The sequence below is a fragment of the Xenia sp. Carnegie-2017 genome, unplaced genomic scaffold, assembly GCF_021976095.1.
Source record: "Xenia sp. Carnegie-2017 unplaced genomic scaffold, XeniaSp_v1 HiC_scaffold_25, whole genome shotgun sequence".
Classification (NCBI taxonomy): Eukaryota; Metazoa; Cnidaria; class Anthozoa; order Malacalcyonacea; family Xeniidae; genus Xenia; species Xenia sp. Carnegie-2017.
The window spans coordinates 3,114,177-3,135,315 of record NW_025813488.1 but is presented as its reverse complement, the minus strand read 5'-3'; the positions used below and the strand labels follow the sequence as shown (position 1 = coordinate 3,135,315).

At 34.1% G+C, this 21,139-nt stretch overlaps 2 protein-coding genes across 7 annotated transcripts in view; both read right to left on the bottom strand.

Annotated features, from left to right (window-relative positions):
* Positions 1-23: 23 nt before the first annotated feature.
* On the bottom strand, positions 24-17,225 carry LOC124453224 (1-phosphatidylinositol 3-phosphate 5-kinase-like). The gene is made up of 35 exons (XM_047003991.1): positions 16,390-17,225; positions 15,735-15,918; positions 15,300-15,535; positions 14,783-14,934; positions 13,992-14,103; positions 13,332-13,433; positions 12,997-13,045; positions 12,740-12,828; positions 12,061-12,308; positions 11,762-11,876; positions 11,319-11,516; positions 10,948-11,133; positions 10,254-10,373; positions 9,174-10,100; positions 8,806-8,906; positions 8,302-8,373; positions 7,838-8,009; positions 7,294-7,472; positions 6,913-7,026; positions 6,733-6,820; positions 6,408-6,616; positions 6,080-6,164; positions 5,156-5,420; positions 4,795-4,873; positions 4,629-4,724; positions 4,296-4,394; positions 3,876-3,946; positions 3,285-3,611; positions 3,025-3,121; positions 2,605-2,684; positions 2,364-2,467; positions 2,010-2,138; positions 1,409-1,502; positions 1,126-1,287; positions 24-638 (listed from the first exon to the last, which is right to left on the bottom strand). Exons 1-35 carry the CDS (start codon positions 16,750-16,752, stop codon positions 445-447), a joined length of 5,898 nt encoding a protein of 1,965 aa, XP_046859947.1. The 5' UTR covers positions 16,753-17,225; the 3' UTR covers positions 24-444.
* Positions 17,226-17,892: 667 nt separating this feature from the next.
* Positions 17,893-21,139, bottom strand: part of LOC124452819 (triple functional domain protein-like) — a 55,867-nt gene continuing 52,620 nt past the window's right edge. For all 6 annotated transcript variants that reach the window (XM_047003445.1, XM_047003446.1, XM_047003447.1 and 3 more), the window contains 8 exons: positions 20,974-21,097; positions 20,855-20,903; positions 19,543-19,569; positions 19,253-19,405; positions 18,971-19,016; positions 18,761-18,853; positions 18,450-18,521; positions 17,893-18,172 (listed from right to left, as the gene is read on the bottom strand). In XM_047003445.1, the coding sequence (XP_046859401.1) occupies positions 18,462-18,521; positions 18,761-18,853; positions 18,971-19,016; positions 19,253-19,405; positions 19,543-19,569; positions 20,855-20,903; positions 20,974-21,097 (552 nt within the window). In that variant the 3' untranslated portion in view covers positions 17,893-18,172; positions 18,450-18,461. The remainder of the gene's footprint in view (positions 18,173-18,449; positions 18,522-18,760; positions 18,854-18,970; positions 19,017-19,252; positions 19,406-19,542; positions 19,570-20,854; positions 20,904-20,973; positions 21,098-21,139) is intronic.

Here is a 21,139-nt window from a genome sequence, read left to right as displayed (position 1 = left end):
TGAAAAATAGTCGACATTTCATATGAGTCGGAGAAAGGAAAAAAAAATTTATTGTCACTCAGACAATGCTGACAGGTTTTCTAAATATTATTTTATGTAGTTTTCACATTGTTTTTTTTTAATGAATTATAGCCGAAAAGCACTCGACAATAATTTGCTATAATGGTGAATAAAACCAATTAAATTGTAATTTGGTTTAACTTCACAAATAGAAATTATTTCTAACAAAACATAATTAAAGAGCAAATTAACATTTGCTACGAAAACGTTAATGAATAAACCTATATGTTACAAATAGTACTAACAATAATTACTTTTATTAATTTTCTGAAATCGTGTTTGAATTCGCTTTGAAAGACCAAAAAATATGCCACCGTTGTCTTATCCCACAGTACTCCTATTTACCCCCTATCCCATTCATATAATAATTTAAACTTCTAAGAGTTATTTAACTTCATTTCCAAGGCCAAGCCATTTATTTGGTGTCATAAGAAAATATCGTTGCATGGCCGAGCAGAAACGTTCTCTGTAGAGTTCAGGTGAGACAACAGTCGGCATTTTGCCTTGTCCACCAAGAATACCAGTTGATTTGACGTACATTTCTAATTTTTTATCCCATGTAAAAGTTCGTATGAAGTCTACAAATTGATTACAATTAAGGAGTGACAGTTTTTCTTCACTGAAGTTGAAATACTGTTCCTTATCAACATTTAGTCAACATTAATAAATGGAGAAAGGCCATTAACACATTATATCTAACAACAAAAACATTCTATATAAACCACCATGCCAAGAGTCCCAATAACAAATGATAAGTGATATGTTTGTAGATGTAGATCGTCCAGGTTGGTATAGTCCTGAGAAGGACTGTTTTTGTTATCGTTGGCTACAACAAAAACAGTCAACAACAACAAAAACAGTCCTTCTCAGGACTATACCAACCTGGACGATCTACATATACAAACATGTAACGATACTCCCGTGTTGAAAGCATTTACGATAAGTGACATGTTGAATACTTCTGTGTGTTTAAATGACAAGTTTTGGGGTTGTAAAATTTGGGAATCCTTTCGAAAGCGATTCCACCCGGACTCAGTGTGAGAATCTTAACGCTAAGTCACTGACCTATAATTCCGACAACACATGTGGATGTACTTCGCTCAATCCCTAACAGCAGAGAATAATCCATAACCATATGTTTGACGAGAAATTCCGTGTCATTGTTGATAGCTCGCGATAAAACCGCTTTTGAATGTGGACGAATGAAGAGCGGACATTCTGTAATCACTAAAAATACAAACATCAGTAAAATTAATGTGGTCACGCGGCCAAGAAGAAGCTAATTATCAAATTCATAATATTGCTAAGAAAGACAAGGAACTTCAGCCCATTCTCAAAAGACACTTACTTTCCAAAAGATTTTCGTCTAATAAGACATTATTCTCTTTATCAGATGAATGATTTACATATCGACTGCGTATGGAGCCTTTCAAGTCATAAACCTGCGAAAAAATTGTAAGTTACCTTTGAAAATGTCTTGTATTGCTTCGACAAAGCAATTTTTCACTAAAGAACTAAAACATTGAGACAGACCAACATTCATGAGTATTTAGAGGAGTTTAAAAAAGTTTGGGCGTCGAAAAGCAAAGGTTTGCATTATGGCAACTAATTATCAAAACGATTTGACTCGAGGAAATGATTTTGGAACGAACAAACATGATCAGGAATTATAGAGAAAAATTTAAAATCCAACAGTCAAAAATCCTAAGAGGAATCCACAGAGTGGTATCCCAAGAGATAAGTCAGAAATCCAAAAGAATAAAGACACACATTCAATTATGGCGGTTTCACCTTTTCTGAAGTGCGCTCTCATTCCAACATCTATTTGCTTTATTTAGGCTGACAAAGAACACAGTTTACAAAAAGTCACACGAATTTTTAAGAATAAGCTGACTTACTCGGTCCTAACGTATCCTTATATGTCCTTACATATACACCTACGTGCATACCTGGTCAACCTTACAGTTGTACAGGATGTTGTCCATAATTAAAAGATCTTTTCGAACAGGCACATTTGTCTGTTTACTGTTGAAACCGATCCTGTAGACACCAAGAATTTTAGCAAGTAAGGTTGGTTTCTAGAATAAGGAGAAAAAGAGAAGAATTAGTTAACGAAAGACAAAGGAATGTCTAAGTCCTCGTTTTTGTAAGAGATGTAATTTAAAATAAAATTAATTCATTGTCTTTTTTATTGTTTTTCAATGACAAAGCTGTTAACGAGTGGGGAAGCTCCCAAAACTTCAAACATAGATGAAGATACGATGTTTTGAATGTTCTTAAAACGTCGCATAAATATTACAAACCTTCTCTAAAATTGCTTTCTCAATGTACTGGAAGTAATAGGGCGCGATATTTAGAAAAGATTGAGCTTCAGGACGAGACATTTCTTTTATCACAAACCGATCATCTACAAAAAAAACATGTGAAATTTAGACTAACTAACCTTCCAGAAGACCTTTGGTAAAACTCTGACTTATCGCAGTTCATCAAAGGTATGGTTAAAGTACAGCAGTTGGAGTTAGATATCAAACATATTTTTTATACCTGTAGTCTTGCAAAATGATGAGCCCGACTTTCCACCTGTGGCTTGCCACTTCATACAATGTTGCAACGAGCGGATGTATCTGTGAAGAAAACAAAAAGTAAAACAATGCTATATCGATAGTTGTATATGTTCAAACAAAATTTTCATCGCAAAATGTGTCAAAAAATATTCGTTTGACAGTCCTCCGAACAGCAAATTCTAGTTTCATAATGGCCAAGTGAAAAATGTCGAATAGGGTACAGAATTTTTGTTTAAACTAAAGATTTCGGAGAAGTCAATGTTCTAATTTGGCTGACAACTTTGAAGGGTTAAAATTAAATCGATTCAATATTTTAAGGCAGAATTAAGTAGTGATTTAGAGAACGTACTTAGTACAAATGCCCGAAAAAATCTATTTTAACTCTACCCATGCTGCTAACCTTTCTTCTCCGTCTGGAAATAATGCTTTACGGATTTTTCGAAACTGTTCGGCAAAGTACACGATGCAAAAGAACTTTGCTGAGGAGTCTAAAAAAGCTACGTAAAAAAAATTGAAGATTTAGGACAACGTTTCACGTTTTGACGATGATAACATCAAAACGATCGAAAGTAGCTATAATTTCATTCAACGTTTCACGCAGATTTCCATAGAAACAAGTTCTTGGAAATATGACAAAGTATATCGAAGATTGACGCTTACAATGTCTTATGTGATATTTTGTATCATCTTGAGTTGAACTTGAACTTGGAGTGAAATCTTTACCGTCAGCAATTGATTCTTCACTTTCATTAATTTCTCTCTCTTTAGTTGCTTCATTTGCCCGATTCCTCGAATGCAACCCAACCTTAGCAGGATTAACGGTTGATTTTGATGTATATTTTACGATTTTTCCTTTTTCTTTTCCATTTTCTTCATCATTAGTTGAGTTGTTCGTAGTTGATGAGCTGGATTTTTGTACAAAATCTACCACCAACACCGTATCATCTTCAGATTCATTCCATTGAAAGTAATTTTCCACTAAATCATCTAAAAATTAAGGTATGCAATGTATAAATTCCATCATAAACATTCACCTAGGCTGTAATTGATATCAACAAAAATACTGTAAGTGTAAAATACAGGGACGCAGGAAAATGGATAATTGGGGGGGGAGGCTTATAATCATACACTCATATGTTATAATCCCTAATCACAATTGATTTCAGTAGAAACTACAAAAGACGAACGTGTATGTATAAATATTGACCGCCCTCCCTGGTAAAATATTTGATCTGACAAAGTGAACTTTACCTTCAATGTTCGACATGAGACTTGTGTTACTTAAAGTTTCTGATCTTGCCCTTGATCTTGATTTCTCACTACTAAGGTATTTTAAATATATATCTGTTTAACTCTAAGTGACAGCATAATCGACAAGTAATTCACAATACTGGCGCAACATTTATCACAATCCAATGAAAAACTGTGCCACGTAGTATGATGTGTAAAAATTCAAACTATTGTCAACAAAATAGTCTGTCGTATTACCATAAAAACGCTTATATATCTAGACTGATCATTACGAGACTCTCGAAAGAAATCGTTCTCAGTCTCCAGGCATATATTCGCTTCTGAAGTTTTTTGCAAAAATCTTATAATATAAAGAAAATGTCATCTAGTGTCTTCAACAAATCGTGGCGGTAAAATTTGACATTAATGTGATTTCCAAACCTTTTTAAGGTTTCGTCTCCATCGATACAAGTAAAAGATTCTGAATACTCATCAATAGATGCTTGAATTATCTGCAGGTGTTCACGGTAGTCTGAGCTGCTGTTCTCGTAAATTAAATAGAAAGGATGTTTTATAAACTCTTGTAATTGTAAAACACAACATTACATAAAGTTCTTTTTCGACAGTATTTTACAAGTTATAAGTGGAAAAAAACTAAGAGGGAAAGAGGGTATTTTTACACAACAAACTCTAAGAAAGGACTACCACAACCAAGACACTTTGATGAATCATAAAAGATGAGAAAAAAAAGCGCGTGAGAGAGGATGGTATTACCTCAAAGTGTACGCAATTATCGACGTTGGCTCTTTTTCATTCACCACAATTGGAATGACGTCACTCAACGGTAACATATGATGTTCGTTGAGAGGACTGGGACGAGAAAAAGTTTAAATAAGGTAAAATCATTTACACTGATAGTAAAAAGAAAAGTCTAACTCACAATGGACATGGAATTGAACGAGACGACAAACCAGGAAGAAACTGAGAAAAAATTCGTTTGATTTTTGGACCACGACCGTCTATAAACAAAAAAATCAAACATAATTCGTTAGAATCTCACAATTAATTTCAACAGTACGCTTATGTAGTAAATGAATTCTAAAGACAGCAAAAAAGGGCATCTTCTCTATCACTGGGAAAACATTCCAACAATTCAATAGCATAAAAACATTTTTTCTAGAGAGTCAGGTGTTACAACTGTCTTTGACAACATTCTACATTGAAATGTTTCCGTATATCAGTAAAGTATGAAATGTATGAACAAAGAGTAAAGGCTTCGTCATAAAATTGAACAAACTGACCTTCTGGTTTCGGTTCGTCTTCGGTCGATGATCGATCAAAGTCTAATGTGTTTAAACTTTCAGTAAGGTTCGGTAACACGTCGGGATTACGCAAATCTTGTCCAAATTTCCCATCTGCAGAATTGAATGAGTTAATTTCTGCCAAAGACAAAGTATCATCCACAGAAAATGAATTGATTCGGGAGGTCAAATTAGGATTATGGTTTTTTTGTTGTATGGCGACGTTGTTGGTAAACACATTCATGTGACAATTTTCCGCTGGATTCTAAAGTAAATAACAACATTGCTAATGATTAAATTCATCTCACATAAACGTGTGTGAAAGTGTAATTTTGGTTGACTTACGTACTCTTCTCAAATTGGAAATTTAAAATGTTTTCTTTTTCAGTATTTTGTTTCGTACAACACTTTCGTGTAATTATGTAAGTAATTTAATTTTAGTGATAATTTATGTAAGTAATTTAATTTTAAAGATAATTTATGTAAGTAATTTAATGTTAGTGATACTTTATGTAATTAATTTAATGTTAATGATAATTTATGTAATTAATTTAATGTTAATGATAATTTATGTAAGTAATTTAATGTTAATGATAATTTATTTAAGTAATTTAACGTTAATGATAATTTATGTAAGTAATTTAATGTTAGTGATAATTTATGTAAGTAATTTAATGTTAATGATAATTTATGTAAGTAATTTAATGTCAATGATAATTTATGTAAGTAATTTAATGTCAATGATAATTTATGTAAGTAATTTAATGTCAATGATAATTTATGTAAGTAATTTAATGTTAGTGATTTAACACATGGATGATTTGATGAAGTGAAAGTTTTTCAACTTCAAATACACAAAACCTCCCTTTCTTTACGTATAGAGTAACTATTTTCATAAAAATACATTCTTAAGAGTAAACCTACCTGATTTGGTAAAGAATTTCCCAATTGCCTTTCAATGGATTTGTTTTTCTTTTTTTCGTTGTCAAATTGAATCAACTCCATCAATCTATAAATGCAAAAAAACCGTTAGAGACGAGAATGCAAAATGAATTTGACGGTTTTGCTCATCACTGATGAACATCGATCGGAAGCAAGTTCATATTAAAAATGAAGATTTTATAACTGTGGCGAAGTTCAAATCATATAGACGAGAAAATTCCAGCTATATAGGTATAATAAAAAGAAGTAACGGGTTCAAGGATAGTGCAAAGTTTCAAAAGAAAGATAACGCCTCCTTTGAATAACTCACTTTGAGTTCCAAGTCTCCCAGCATTCACAAATCATTCTCTTTAGAACAATTATACCATCAGAAATTTCGTATTCGACCGCTGACACTTCGTGAGCCTCTAATAAGCTTTCATCGTCTGCGCTACCTGATTGAAAGGAGAGAGGACTGGACAAGAGCTTTGCCTTGCTTTCTAGAACTTTGACCTTTTCTTCGAGTGGAGCCTTATCGTACTGATTTTAGAAAAATAAGCGATTCTAAATTATTGAGCCTGCTTTCAAGTCGGTGTTAGAAGACGATAAACAAATCAATATACTTAGGAGAAAGTTAAATAAAACATACACCTTACTTCTATATCTGAGAAACATTTCGAGTTGTGACTTTCAACCTTTAACATGGCAATGCGTTCATTGATGGATTTTATGAGCTGGTCAATCCTTTAAACAAACACATAATATAAAAAGCAGGCAATAGTAATATTTCAAAAAAGAACGGTATGCAAACATTTGCATGCAAACTTTTCGCTTACTTTTTACTGATAGTTTGAATAAGTTTCACCCAAAACGAAGGCTGCCGTTCTTCTTCGATGATTCTTATCACCGTCGGCGGGAGTTTAACTTTATAAATGTTTAAAGACACATATCTGAAATAATGATAATCAAAGTTGGTATAAATGAACAAAACATGCATTATGCCAAAACGGACAAAAAATTACAGCGAATGAGATGAATGCAACAAAAAATTAGCGTGAGATAATCGTCATGCTGAGATAGAGAGGATGGTATTTTTTCGTGTTAATCTTCATTCTTTTCGAAACAAAATTTTGTAATTTTAACCGAGTCCATCGTGCTTGCTTAAGTGAACTAAGTTATACTTTATTATATGTATATATTAAAAAACGACGACTCACTTTAGCGAAGCGACGATATTATTTAAAGCAAAATATTGATAATGATCTTGATGTAATGAGTGTTTGCAAGGTTCCATGGTCGCTCGCCGTCCATATTGGGTCGCATAAATTCTTAACTCGAGATATTTAGCAAAAGATAAATTCCACGCTTCTGGAGAAACTTTGACGACAGGAGTTACCTGAAAGACAATAGATTGAGGTAGAAAAAGACTTCAGTTTTGACACCAGATCAATTCCTGATGAAGACACTACACACTGGAGTAAACAAAGACTTAAGTTTAAACATCAGGTCACTTCTGATGAACACACTAGACTGGAGAATATAAGAACTCAAGTTTCAACATCAGATCACTCCTGATGAAGATACTAAACTGGAGTATATAAGAACTCAAGTTTCAACATCACCTAACTCCTGATGAAGACACTGGACTGGAGTAAATAAGAACTAAAGTTTCAACATCAGGTCACTTCTGATGAAGACACTAAATTGTATGTTTATATACAGAGTTCGATGGCTATAAAATCATCAACGAACAAACATAACCTGTTTACATTCTTTGCACCAACTCCAAGTTAGTAACGTTGTCGAAAAACCCGGAATAGGCGACTCAAGATTCTTCATATTGACGTAAACAGCGCCATCACCGTGTGCAAAATATCTCACGTGTTTTACCATAGGTACGTCACAGTTTGGATTGGGACACACGTAGGATGGCCTGGGAACGAACAACATAACAGTGAACTGTAACTCCAAAGGAACGCTGACTCCAATTTTTTTTTGTTAATTATCATAGCTCATGTGGTAAAATTTGTGATACTACATTTAAGGTGTATTAAAAGAAAACAATGGAACTTCTAAAACTTCCAAAAACTATCGTCATTCACGGCTTCAAATATGGCGGCAGGGATACCGCTGCAGTTTATAATACATCTTACTGTGTTTAATTGTAACATGAGCACACATCGTTTACAAAACAAGCTTTCGCAGGATTCCCTGACATGGCTAACCTGAAACAGTAACGTTCAAGAAAATATCCAAGAGTGACGTCATTCTTTCCGTAAAACTCCATAAACACGGTGCTATAACAAAACAAATATATGTTTATAAATAATGAGAGGTATTTTTATACGTTTTGATGAAGAAGTAAAAACGACATTACATTCGGCAGATTAAAAAAAGGAATGTGTTCAATTTGAGAGCGTATTACCACGGAATATCATCTGCAGTAATTTTTGTTTTAGAGTTAATAATTGATTTGTCACTCAGCCAGAACAGGGCCTCCCCTCCTATATAGATCTTCGTTGTCATCCACTTGAATGTATCCAATGATAAATTGCCTTTACTTCCTGAGTGACAAATCAATTGTGTACCAACATCGACACAAAAATCACATGACATAATCTTTTTTGCATACTTACACGAATAAACACAGAATTTAAATGGAGGCTGTGAATTTTGGGCATGATTCATATGTTCATGGGGAAGAAAGTCAAAGAAATTTGCATACTAACCACGGTGCTATACAAGGTCGTGGAAAGTTCGCAGATTCTCTTGAATAACTGCTAAACACAACTGCAATCATTTGTTGTTGAAACGGGTCAAAACAATCCCGCTAAAAAAACAAATAAGAATCTTTGGTAAAAGCATATTGCTATAAAAAAGTGTTCTACTTGGACAAGTTGTTATTTAACATTAAAAGAATTGTTTCTTTCAGGCAAAGATAACAATAGTGTTAAGAATAAAGCTTTTCATCACATAGTAAAATACTCAATAACAAAAACACTGTTGTAAGCACAAAATTTCTCTACAAAGAAGTATAATACTAATATTGACGAACAGTATCGTCCAACATTAACAAAACTGATTTAGGTAGTCTTACCAAAGTGTATTGTTTCAGTAAATCATTTTCTTGTTTGCAAGAACCTTCACATTTCTCTTCATCTAAGACATCTTTCACACAAACATTTTCCATCAACTGTATCCTGCCTCCTTGTGCTCTAAAACTAGCAAGAAGATCAAGGACATTCGAATTTCCTCCATCCAATAGCGTGTTAGCAAACACAAATGGATGACTATCAATCAGAACAACATCCTCAAATTGTCCGCTCGGTGTATGTTCGAGCTCTTCCGGAGAATTACGACGGGCCAACGAGGTTTTACCGAGCAACGTCGAGGTCCAGTACATATCATCAGAGATAAATTCTCGTAGTTCACAATTTTTACCCTCGGCAGTTAAAAAGAAAGGCAATGGGTATTGAATCAAAGGTGACGATGATAAAATATTGTTATGAAGAAACTTTATGAACGTCTCGCCATTTATGCCCATTTCTTCCATAGAAGCATCATCACGATCAACATTTTTGTCGTCGACGAAATGATTCAATAACAATTCAGAGTTTACTGTCGTAGATGCATGTTCATCATGTTTCAAGTCGACATCGCTTTCACAAAGTTGTTCATCACTCTCATATTTCATAATCTCTCCTTCGTTTGTTTCCTCATTTTCGTAATCTTCTTCCTTAACAGTCGATTCACCTTCAATGGTGAACAATACTTCGCTTCTTTTTAACGAAGAATCCTTTCCATTTTCACTCTCCTTTTCTTGCTCGTCTCCCACAAAAGGCATACCAAACTCATCAATAATAAACGCTTGCTCCAGTTTTGAGTTATAAACAATAAAAATCATAAACCTTAAAATGTTTTGAACCTTCTTCAATTCAAGATGGCTTCCTCCACGAAGAATGACCGTTGCTCCCAGTTTTGGAGTACAGCCTTCGAAAAACGCCAGCGTTTTAAAGAAAGCATTCTTTTGTGGAAAAAAAAATAAAAATAATAAAACCTATGATTGTTTAACTCACTAACTGACATTCAAGAGGTGGAACATAAAATAAAATTGCCAAAATATATTGAAATGTTATTCGTACAGATGAAAGAAGATATCCTTTACACAATCCAGTACCTGAAAAGTATATTTTTGGATTTTGAATTTCTGACAGCTTCCCAACCTAGGCCTGCTGCCTTGGTCCAGAGATGGCAATACATCGCCTTCAACACATCGTGATATACGAGCCATTAGTTTCTGCAAACACCAAAGAAACATATTGACGCACATGTTTCATTGACATTTATAAAATAAACACAATGAAACGCGTGCGCTGATTGGTCTAGAACTGTGTTTGCATTAGGCTGTGCAAAATACATCTGAGCTTAACCAATCAAATCAATCCAAACAATCAATCAGTAGAATTGAGAATTCGCAAATCGATCATGAATACATTTTAGAGGAAAAATTAAAATGTATGTCTTTTTTGAATTATGGTTATCTTATAAAAGAAATAAAAGATGTTTTTCGTGTTTGCACTGAGTTATGCAAACCTCGGAGACGTTTGTGAGAACTCTCGAGGATGTGCAAACCTCGACTATCGGTCTCGGGCTTGCACTGATTTGCTCTCGAGTTCTCCCAAAGGTCTCCTCGGTTTGCATAAGCCTGTGCAAATACAGTAAACATCTTTTATTTCTTAATGGCTTTGTGTCAACAGGATTTCATTTTTACATGTACGAAGATGTCGTGTGCTCCATTTAACAACAAAACAACAAGATGAAAAGCAAGATCGCTGATTCTTTAAAACATAAAAATTATGATGAAAGCTTACATGTTTAATGTTTATGATGACAGAGATTCCTTTAGCCAATAGCATGTCTTGTGCCAAACGTGATACGCTTTTTTCTACCAATAAAAGGGTCGGTTTCAACGCGGCAATACGACCGACTAAATTCTTGATAAATTCGTGTTCTTGCAAGACTAAGGAGTCCAGAGACGCCATTTTATTCTCTACACGCTAAACATATAAAAGCATATTAATTTTAAAGTCCAATCACCACAAACATTGCTACAAGGATGAAAGTGGACACTGAAATCATTTTTTATAAACATGTTAAATTCAATAGTGATTCGCTATCCCTGACATTGAGTTCAATACAAAAGCCCATAATGCGTACATGCAACAGCAGATGAAATACTTACCTGGTAATCAACTGGGCAAGCTAACATTAACACGAGAGGTTGTGTAATAGCGGGCGCCATTTTTTTATGGACAACGTTTTTCGTGCACACAACACCGCTGACTATACGACATTCGCTTCTAGATCCTTCTGGGATCTTCTTTATCTTCACATACTCCCGAATGTCCATGTCGTCATTATTCTTAATGTCTGGAGAAACCTGAGAATGGTTTTTAAGTTGAACTGTACAAACTGAACAAACATAAAGCAAGCGACTTCACAAAACAATTTTACCAGTCCAGACTTTTAACAAGAATAAGAACAAAGTATAAAATTTACAAAATGCAGAAATGAACGTTTCTGACAATGACCGGCAAATATCGTATCCGAGAGCTTCAAGAGCGAATAACGTATGGATTTCACAATACTTTATGCTATTGCACGAAGGTTAACACTCAAACTCACCATGTTACAAACTTTTATTGCGATATTTTCAATGACATCTTTCCAAGACTCGTGCAGACCAACGCGGTCCAACAATTGAACAAGAAACGCGGAAATATGTTTCTTATGGATAACACTAAAGACAACACACTATAGTGATCTTTGACCTTCGATAAAGGATTGCTAAACACTAAATGGATTTTACGAATTTCAAACTTAGTACAAAAGAAAAAATGGCCGAAGAACAAAGTCCTATAGCATTGTTTTAAATTCTGTAATCATAAAGGAGAAAAAATTCTCACCACTGTTTGACAAATTACCTTAGCTTTTCCCGAGCATTCTTTTCTTCCCTTTCCTCAGCTGATGAAATCTTTAGATCTTTAACTGTGATCCTTGCATTATCCTGTTTTACGTCACCGATGACGTCATTTTCAGTCTCAGCCCCCTCCTCCACATTTTCGGACATGACCGTCTTTGGCAGAAAAGCATTATCGACATTTACGAAAATGTCAATACATGATTGCTGTGATCTTGAAGTTTCTTTGGGCATCTTGGGCTGCTCAACATGCTGAAAAATATTCAATTTAAACTGACGGTTGAAATTTGTTTCATGAAAATAAGAGAAATTTTGGTTCACAGAATGTACTATATGGAAAAACACTTGGATTTCAAAATCACGGAAAAACAATCCTTGCAGAAAGACCCTTGGGACAAGATCCAGCGGGAAAGACGAGCAGGGAAAGATCCTGAGAAAAAGACCCACCGGGAAAGGCCCCTGGGTAATGATGCAGGGGAAAGATCCAAGGGGAAAGACCCTGGGGGAAAGATCCAGGAGGTCTTTAATTACACATTTAATCTTATTCAATTTTTAAAATAGCAAACCCTGAAAGAGCCTAAATTCATTTAGATTGTACTCATACATCTTTCATTTATACCTTATTTTCCATGTTGAACTTAAAAGAACTAAAAATAAGCAAAATGACAATGAAAATTCCTTACTTTTTCTTGTCGTTTAGGTAGAACATTTTCGTACGATAAAGATCGGGCATTAAATGGCGGCGAGTACACTTTAGGAGTCACAATAGTCGCTGAAAGAAACCATGAAAAACACGCACGATTATGAAATATAAATTCTTGCAGGTTTTCTACAGATTTCGCTATATTCAGCACTAACTGGGCATTCCAACCAGCAGACATGAACCAAACACATTTTATATACTCACAAAAATCAAACAATGAAGCAAACAACGACTCACATGTTGAATAACTTTTATGAAATCCTTCTCTGTTGCGGTCATAACAACTCTGTCAAAAAAACACACAAACGTAGCTGGTCGAGTTACTCACTCAGCATACATAAAACTTAAATGTTTTCATCAAAAATACATAATAATACATTGACTCTGAAGATGACTGCCGCTAAGGTTGTCGAAACGTCAGTCTACATCAATACCAACAGTCCTTCTCAGGACTCTACTAACCTGGACGATCTTCATCCACAAACATGTTATAATACATAATAATACAGAAATACATCATGTGGACCCCGTGTCTCACATAGAAAAAAACAAAGTACAGATAACCAATGTACCTTGTCGAAACTTGATGAAAGCCATGATGACGTAGTGTCTCGAGCCTCAATCGACGATGTGGAAGCAAAAGATTCAGTATAAACAATGTCTCCATTTGCCCTCTGTATGGTTAGTATGAAGCAGTTATACAAGATGATACATAATTTTATACAATTATAGCTATAAATGTGTACATGATGTTGAATGGTGCAGCATGGTACATAATGGTATACAAAGCTATGGAATGGTACGTACATAATGGTACATAATGGTATACAATGCCATGGAATAGTACGTACATAATGATACATAATGGTATACAATGCTATGGACTGGTACGTACATAATGATACATAATGGTATACAATGCTATGGAATGGTACGTACATAATGATACATAATGGTATACAATGCTATGGACTGGTACGTACATAATGATACATAATGGTATACAATGCTATGGCATGGTACGTGCATAATGATACATAATGGTATAGAATGCTGTAGAATGGTACGTGCATAATGATACATAATTGTATACAATGCTATGGAATGGTACGTACATAATGATACATAATGGTATAGAATGCTATGGAATGGTAAGCATATGATGGTACATGTTACTGAATGCGAAAGAATGGTTTAGAAAGGTACACTGTAGAACACAATAGTACACTCACAGGTCCAGGAGTGTAGAGAATAAAATCATCTTTAAACATCGTTTCTTTCTCTCCCACCGGCTCAATCCAACCAAGATCATATAGACCCTGACATATGTGAAGTGCAACAGTCCTTAAGAAAAATCAGAAATTTTACTCTTCTTGATCGCTGCATGGTTTATGGCGTCCGACTACAACAAAAAGTGACAAGAAGATGCTCTTGTGAATTGACACAACGAGAAAAAATTAAACATTTCAATCTCATTACTAAAATTATTTATATTCTGAAGACCTGCAACATTTTATCTAACATCCTTGCTTCACAGTCTTCAATGTACAATGTAAAATACAAATATTGAAAAGCTTAGAATTTTCCAGTTGATTTCATACAGTTTGTAGGTAGGCATGACAAGAATAAATACAATGAAGATATTGTAACATTGCAGAACTCATTTCACAAATATACTAAGTACACGAAGGTGGAGAAAAAACGCGATAATTAAGTGAAAAAAAATGCGTTCAAAAACAAAACAGGTTGAAACCTGAAGAGAGATAGTTATGTCATGTTTATAACATTTTAATTTTCATCACTCAGACCGAAAGATGAAGCACTTTTGCCTTTTAAATCTAAAATATCAAGGAAATCAATCTTGGGATGTTAAACTTTTACACGACATCTCAATTACTGATTCTTTTCATACATCACTTCCGAGCTATGGACATTTTCAAGGACGCAAATCACAACGACACCGAATGATGTTCACATGATCGTTCACGTGATCATATACGTCAATGGCTTGATGGTCAGTTACCTGTTGGCTGCTTTTCTATTGATAAGTAACCAATTTGTTAAATCACGTGCAATAAAACAGGCTGAATATGTTCGAAAGCGGACACGATGAGTGACAAATTCTAGGCCAGTTTCACGCGATATTATTTGACGCCATAGTTCTTTGTAAGAATCCTAAATTGAAGTGTATAACAAAGTTCGTCAACAATCACGTGGTACGTTCTTATTGGATGATGGGAAGATCCCAGTTCTTACGTATATACTCGAGTCTAGTGTCTTCATTGGGAGTGATCTGATATAAAACCTTGTTTCCTAAATTCTAACAGTCCAGTTTGATGTCTTTATCAGTAGTGAACTGATGCTAAAAAGTGGAAACTTTCAGTATAATATCTTAACTCAACCTCATAATTCATGAAAATACTGGTTTTTACCTGTTTCACCAGGTTTGCCTCTACCTCAAAATACATGAAAATACTGGTTTTTACCTGTTTCACCAGGTTTGCCTCTACCTCAAATTACATGAAAATACTGGTTTGTACCTGTTTCACCAGGTTTGCCTCCTCTGCACTCACACCAAAAACATCAAATGATATTTTAAGTTCAGGATCAGGAAAGTATGTCTTCCAACCTTGTTGATTTAAAGCTGAATGCCCTTGTTCTGGATGTGAAACAAGACTAAGATCCTCTTTTAGTTGCATAAGATTCTTCTGAATGTCTGAGCCAGATGTGTAGGTTAGAACAATCTTTTTACAGTAAATACAAACACGAAATACTCCTAGAAACATCAGATCAATACTTGTGCACTTTGCTTCTCAAGTAAACTTACCAACATACAATTAAAATGCTTTCGTCTCTAGTGAAAAATTTAAGCTAACTATAAAGATAAACAGTCTCTGTTTTTCTTATAGCGAATAAACCAAAATGTTTCGAATCCAACATCTATCTTCTTCTTTAAAAGTAATAAATGGAAATACCTGTGTATCCAATCTGCTGTCCAGATACCACTTGATTACAACAGCGATTGCAGAAGATTTGACCACAAAGACGGCAATGATGACGTCTTCTAAACGTGTTGAACTTCTGATTACATTCATAGCACTCTTTGCATTGTTCATCTGGCATCCAGAATTTCCTCAAACTGTTTGTGACTTGAGAATGCTGTAAAACAAACTTGGCATTAATACATAAAGAACTATTTTATGAACATCTCTTCATCATTTTAAGTTGGGTCTGCATTTGTCTTTCATAAGTTGGAGGTGACATAAGAGAGAGAGAGTATGACGTAAATATCACGTGGCCATACCAACCAATCACAGCACAAATTTAATTGATTCATAGTATAATTGCAAATGCAACTGTACAAATCAATTACAGTGAAAACAGATGGGTTTTACTGCTTGCTACTAACATTTTTTACAATATGAATCTTGGAAACAAAAAATCCAGATGCTTATCACAAGAAGATTGTGGTTCACCCACACAGAAGACTAGGCAATCCCAATTGTAGGTTTGAGTTTGGCAACAGACGACCCCAAGACACTGGTTTTGGATTCGACAGACTTGACAAACTTTTTCATGCAAGCACAATCCATTCATCAAAAATAAATACACACAAATTTATATACATACCTTTTGATCTGTCTTTTCCAACAGAGCAAGGTGAGTGAGACGTCTTAAAACGGAAGTTGGAGTTCTTGCGTTTTCATTTACACTCTCATTACTTAATTCCCTTTTACTGTTATCATTGGTTTTAAAACTTTCATTGCTATTGAAATTTGTGTCCTCCTTTCTATTGCTTAAACCATTATTGCTAGCTTGAGACAACCTTTGATCCACGTTCACATTGTCATGTGAGAACGAACGTCCCAGAGTGAGCAAAGTTTTCGTTTTAATCTCCTCGAAAAACTTGCGCAAACCAGATTTCTCATCTTCTGGTGAAAGAGGTTCAAAAGAGGTAAGTGTATATTCATTTCTGTCGCCGTCATCATCCATATATTAAGATATTTCAGCAAATTTCTTCTCGCACAAACATGCACTGCTTGTGTTTTGAAAACTTCTTGATTGAGCCTGCAGTGTCAGACATACTAATGTCAGCAAACGGTCACGTGTTCTTTTAGTTTTGTCATCAAATTTAACAACTTTTGCATTGGCCATTGGAAAACGAAGTTTAATTCAGTAATTAAAAAAATATTGTCTATCGATGGTCAACCTAAAAAATTACAAAAGAATAAGGAAAGAATAAAAATTAAAACTCAAGATTAAAACACAAAAATAATCCTCAATCCTTTCATTAATTTAACCTCCCATTGTCCCTTGGTTTTTACATTGTTCACTGAAACATCTTAATCAGGATGCCAAATTTCGTAGCTTGAAAACAGCATAAGCTGCACGGACTATTTTATGTTTACCTTTGTGTCTACCCTTATGTTTACCTTTATGTCTACTTTATGTCTTCCTTTATGTCTACGTTTATGTCTATCTTTATGTCTACGTTTATGTGTACCTTTATGTCTACCTTTATGTCTACCTTTATGTCTACCTTTATGTCTACCTTTATGTCTACCTTTATGTCTACCTTTATGTCTACCTTTATGTCTACCTTTATGTCTACCTTTATGTCTACCTTTATGTCTACCTTTATGTGTACCTTTATGTCTACCTTTATGTCTACCTTTATGTCTACCTTTATGTCTACGTTTATGTCCTTTATGTCTACCTTTATGTCTACCTTTATGTTTACCTTTATGTCTACCTTTATGTCTACGTTTATGTCTACCTTTATGTCTACCTTTATGTCTACTTTATGTCTTCCTTTATGTCTACTTTTATGTCTACCTTTATGTCTACCTTTATGTCTACCTTTATGTCTACATTTATATCTACCTTTATGTCTATCTTTATATCTACCTTTATGTCTACATTTATATCTACCTTTATGTCTATATTTATGTCTACCTTAACCGTATTTTCATTTTTTTACCATGAACAACGTGATGGCATCATGACAGCTAGCGAAGTTAATGGCAAAGTAGTTGGTTTGAATTTATGGCCATATAATAAATTATTTTAACATCAAATATTCCACATTTCCTGAGACATCTCATGTAAACGCACATCAAAAAAAGAAAAGAGTTCATCCCTATTTATAATAGAAAAATAATATCTTCTATAACGTTATGTACAGTTACAATACTTTGAAAAATTATTTATGTCATGAAATGGAAGATTCTCTTCCCAAGTTTGTAACATGATTGATATTAAAATTAACGAGAACAGTAATATAAAATCTTCGTGTCAATAAATAATATTTTTTAAACACAAATTTCTATTGCCTTGTGTTTATTAAATAACGAAAGGATCTTAAAGTAGTTTATCTAAAATCACAATCGACCATGGTAGCGTTCAGGTGGTACTAAAGAAAAAGAAAGATCAATTATCAACCAAAGTAAAATTCACGGTTTCATCAAGGGCAAAGCAATGTCTCTGTTATCATTCATCATCAAATATTCCGTTGGATGGTATTTTCATGATGCTTTCAACAATCAGTATAGTAAATCAAGTAGAAAATCAATAAAGTCTCATTTACGTTAAAAAATACATAAACCTTTTTAATACGTCACAATTCAAGTTTTCGTGCAACAGTCCTTGGTATCTACACCAGTTCTAAGAAATAATATGTTAGTGCTTACCATTTTTACCGATCAAACATTAGATTCTCCCTTTTCTGCTTGAAGTATTGGTCTAATGTTGGTGATTTCAAGCTAAAAACATTTACAATGTAGTTTGAAACAGTTGAAGAAGGAAAAAAAGATGAAACACGTTTAGCTGATAATATTTTATTAACTGCTTTAGGAAAATACGACAAATGATGAAAAATGCTTTAACACTCACACAAAAAGAAGAATCTACAATTGCATTGTACAAATAAAATACATAAAACAAATCGTCAACACGACGATGGAACTTCAAACAAACTCTCATAAATATTTTCAAACCGTACTTGATTTTTCCTTCGTCTGGCGTTGAACGTAGCGAGCCGTGATGTATTTAGCTGTGTGACAGGAACTGAGAGTGGTGAACGAGGAGAAATCATCTAAAATAAACAGGAAAAATTGTTTGTGTAATACATGGATAATTGTGTATCGTTGTTCGGTTTTAAAACGTTCATTAATATATTGAAGCATCTTCACAACAAATTATTCATAAATACCTTCATCCATTTCATGTCTAAACAATCACTGCATTCTGGTCGTCGCCTGCAATCAAAAAGACCAAAATCATAACTATTTATCCAAAACCACGCACACGCAAACGACTCTCAAAATGAAACAACAATTTCCAACCAAGAAAGAGGTCTTGAGGAAACAGTAATATATAATTCAAAAACGTTATGTTGGAAATACTTATACTGACAAATAAGTTGTCATCAAATAGAAGTGGATTTTACATAAGGTTCATCGCAACGAACAAAAAATATAATGGTAACACATACCATTGTTCACGGATAAGCAATCTTTTAATGAAAGCTTTTGCCTCCGTGGAAATGTCTACCATGTAATCAGCATCGAGATTAAAACGGACCTTACAGATGTTATCACACATGGTTTGAACATGTTCGTCGTAGAAAGGGGAAACGCCTGTTAGCCTAGATGAAAATAATACAATCTTTGTTTAAGCAACGATTTAACGATGAATTTTTGCGCAAATGGTTTAGTGTTAGATCATTGGGTTCAATGAGCAAATGATCGTGAAGACGATATCAATGAAACAAAGCAAACTTACATGACATGTACGATGACACCAATACTCCTGGAAGAAAAAATAATAGAAATGTTACACTGCGCAATTTTAGTCGATTTAACTTGTAAATGTAACATCACCACATAGCAGATATCCGACAGCAATGTATGTAACACAGTCTACTTCACAAACATCTATAACACAGTCTACAACACTAACATCTATAACACAGTCTACAACAAGAATGCCTACAACACTAACATCTATAACACAGTCTACAACAACAATGTCTACAACACTAACATCTATAACACAGTCTACAACAATAATGTCTACAACAGTAACATCTATAACACAGTCTACAACAATAATGTCTACAACAGTAACATCTATAACACAGTCTATAACAATAATGCCTACAACACTAACATCTATAACACAGTCTACAACAATAATGTCTACAACAGTAACATCTATAACACAGTCTACAACAATAATGTCTACAACAGTAACATCTATAACACAGTCTACAACAAGAATGTCTACAACAGTAACATCTATAACACAGTCTAAAACAATAATATCTACAACAGTAACATCTATAACACAGTCTACAACAAGAATGTCTACAACACTAACATCTATAACACAGTCTATAACAATAATGTCTACAACACTAACATCTATAACACAGTCTACAACAATAATGTCTACAACACTAACATCTATAACACAGTCCACAACAATAATGTCTACAACACTAACATCTATAACACAGTCTACAACAATAATGTCTACAACAGTAACATCTATAACACAGTCTACAACAATAATGTCTACAACACTAACATCTATAACACAGTCTACAACAATAATGTCTACAACAGTAACATCTATAACACAGTCTACAACAATAATGTCTACAACAGTAACATCTATAACACAGTCTACAACAATAATGTCTACAACACTAACATCTATAACACAGTCTACAACAATGTCTACAACAGTAACATCTATAACACAGTCTACAACAATAATGTCTACAACACTAACATCTATAACACAGTCTACAACAATGTCTAACATCTATAACACAGTCTACAACAATGTCTACAACACTAACATCTATAACACAGTCTACAACAATGTCTACAACACTAACATCTATAACACAGTCTACAACAATAATGTCTACAACACTAACATCTATAACACAGTCTATAACAATAATGTCTACAACACTAACATCTATAACACAGTCTATAACAATAATGTCTACAACACTAATATCTATAACACAGTCTACAACACACAATCACAAGGAGCCAAAATGTTCACAAAATTCCCATACCAAATATCAGTTTCAACAGTGACGGGTAATTCACGAATAATTTCGGGTGCTGAAAGAGAAAGAAAGGAGCATGTTGATTACGAATATCAACTAAAGTCAACGAGAGAATAAATACTTACCAGAGAATTCTGGATTGCCTATAAGATCTATAATGATATTTTCACTAGACATTGTGAAGGCATTCCCAAAATCAACAAGCTTTATTTTCGGTATTGGTCCACTATCCAACAGAAGATTCTCAGGCTGGCAAAACATAGTAAAAAAAAATTACTCGATGAAGAAATG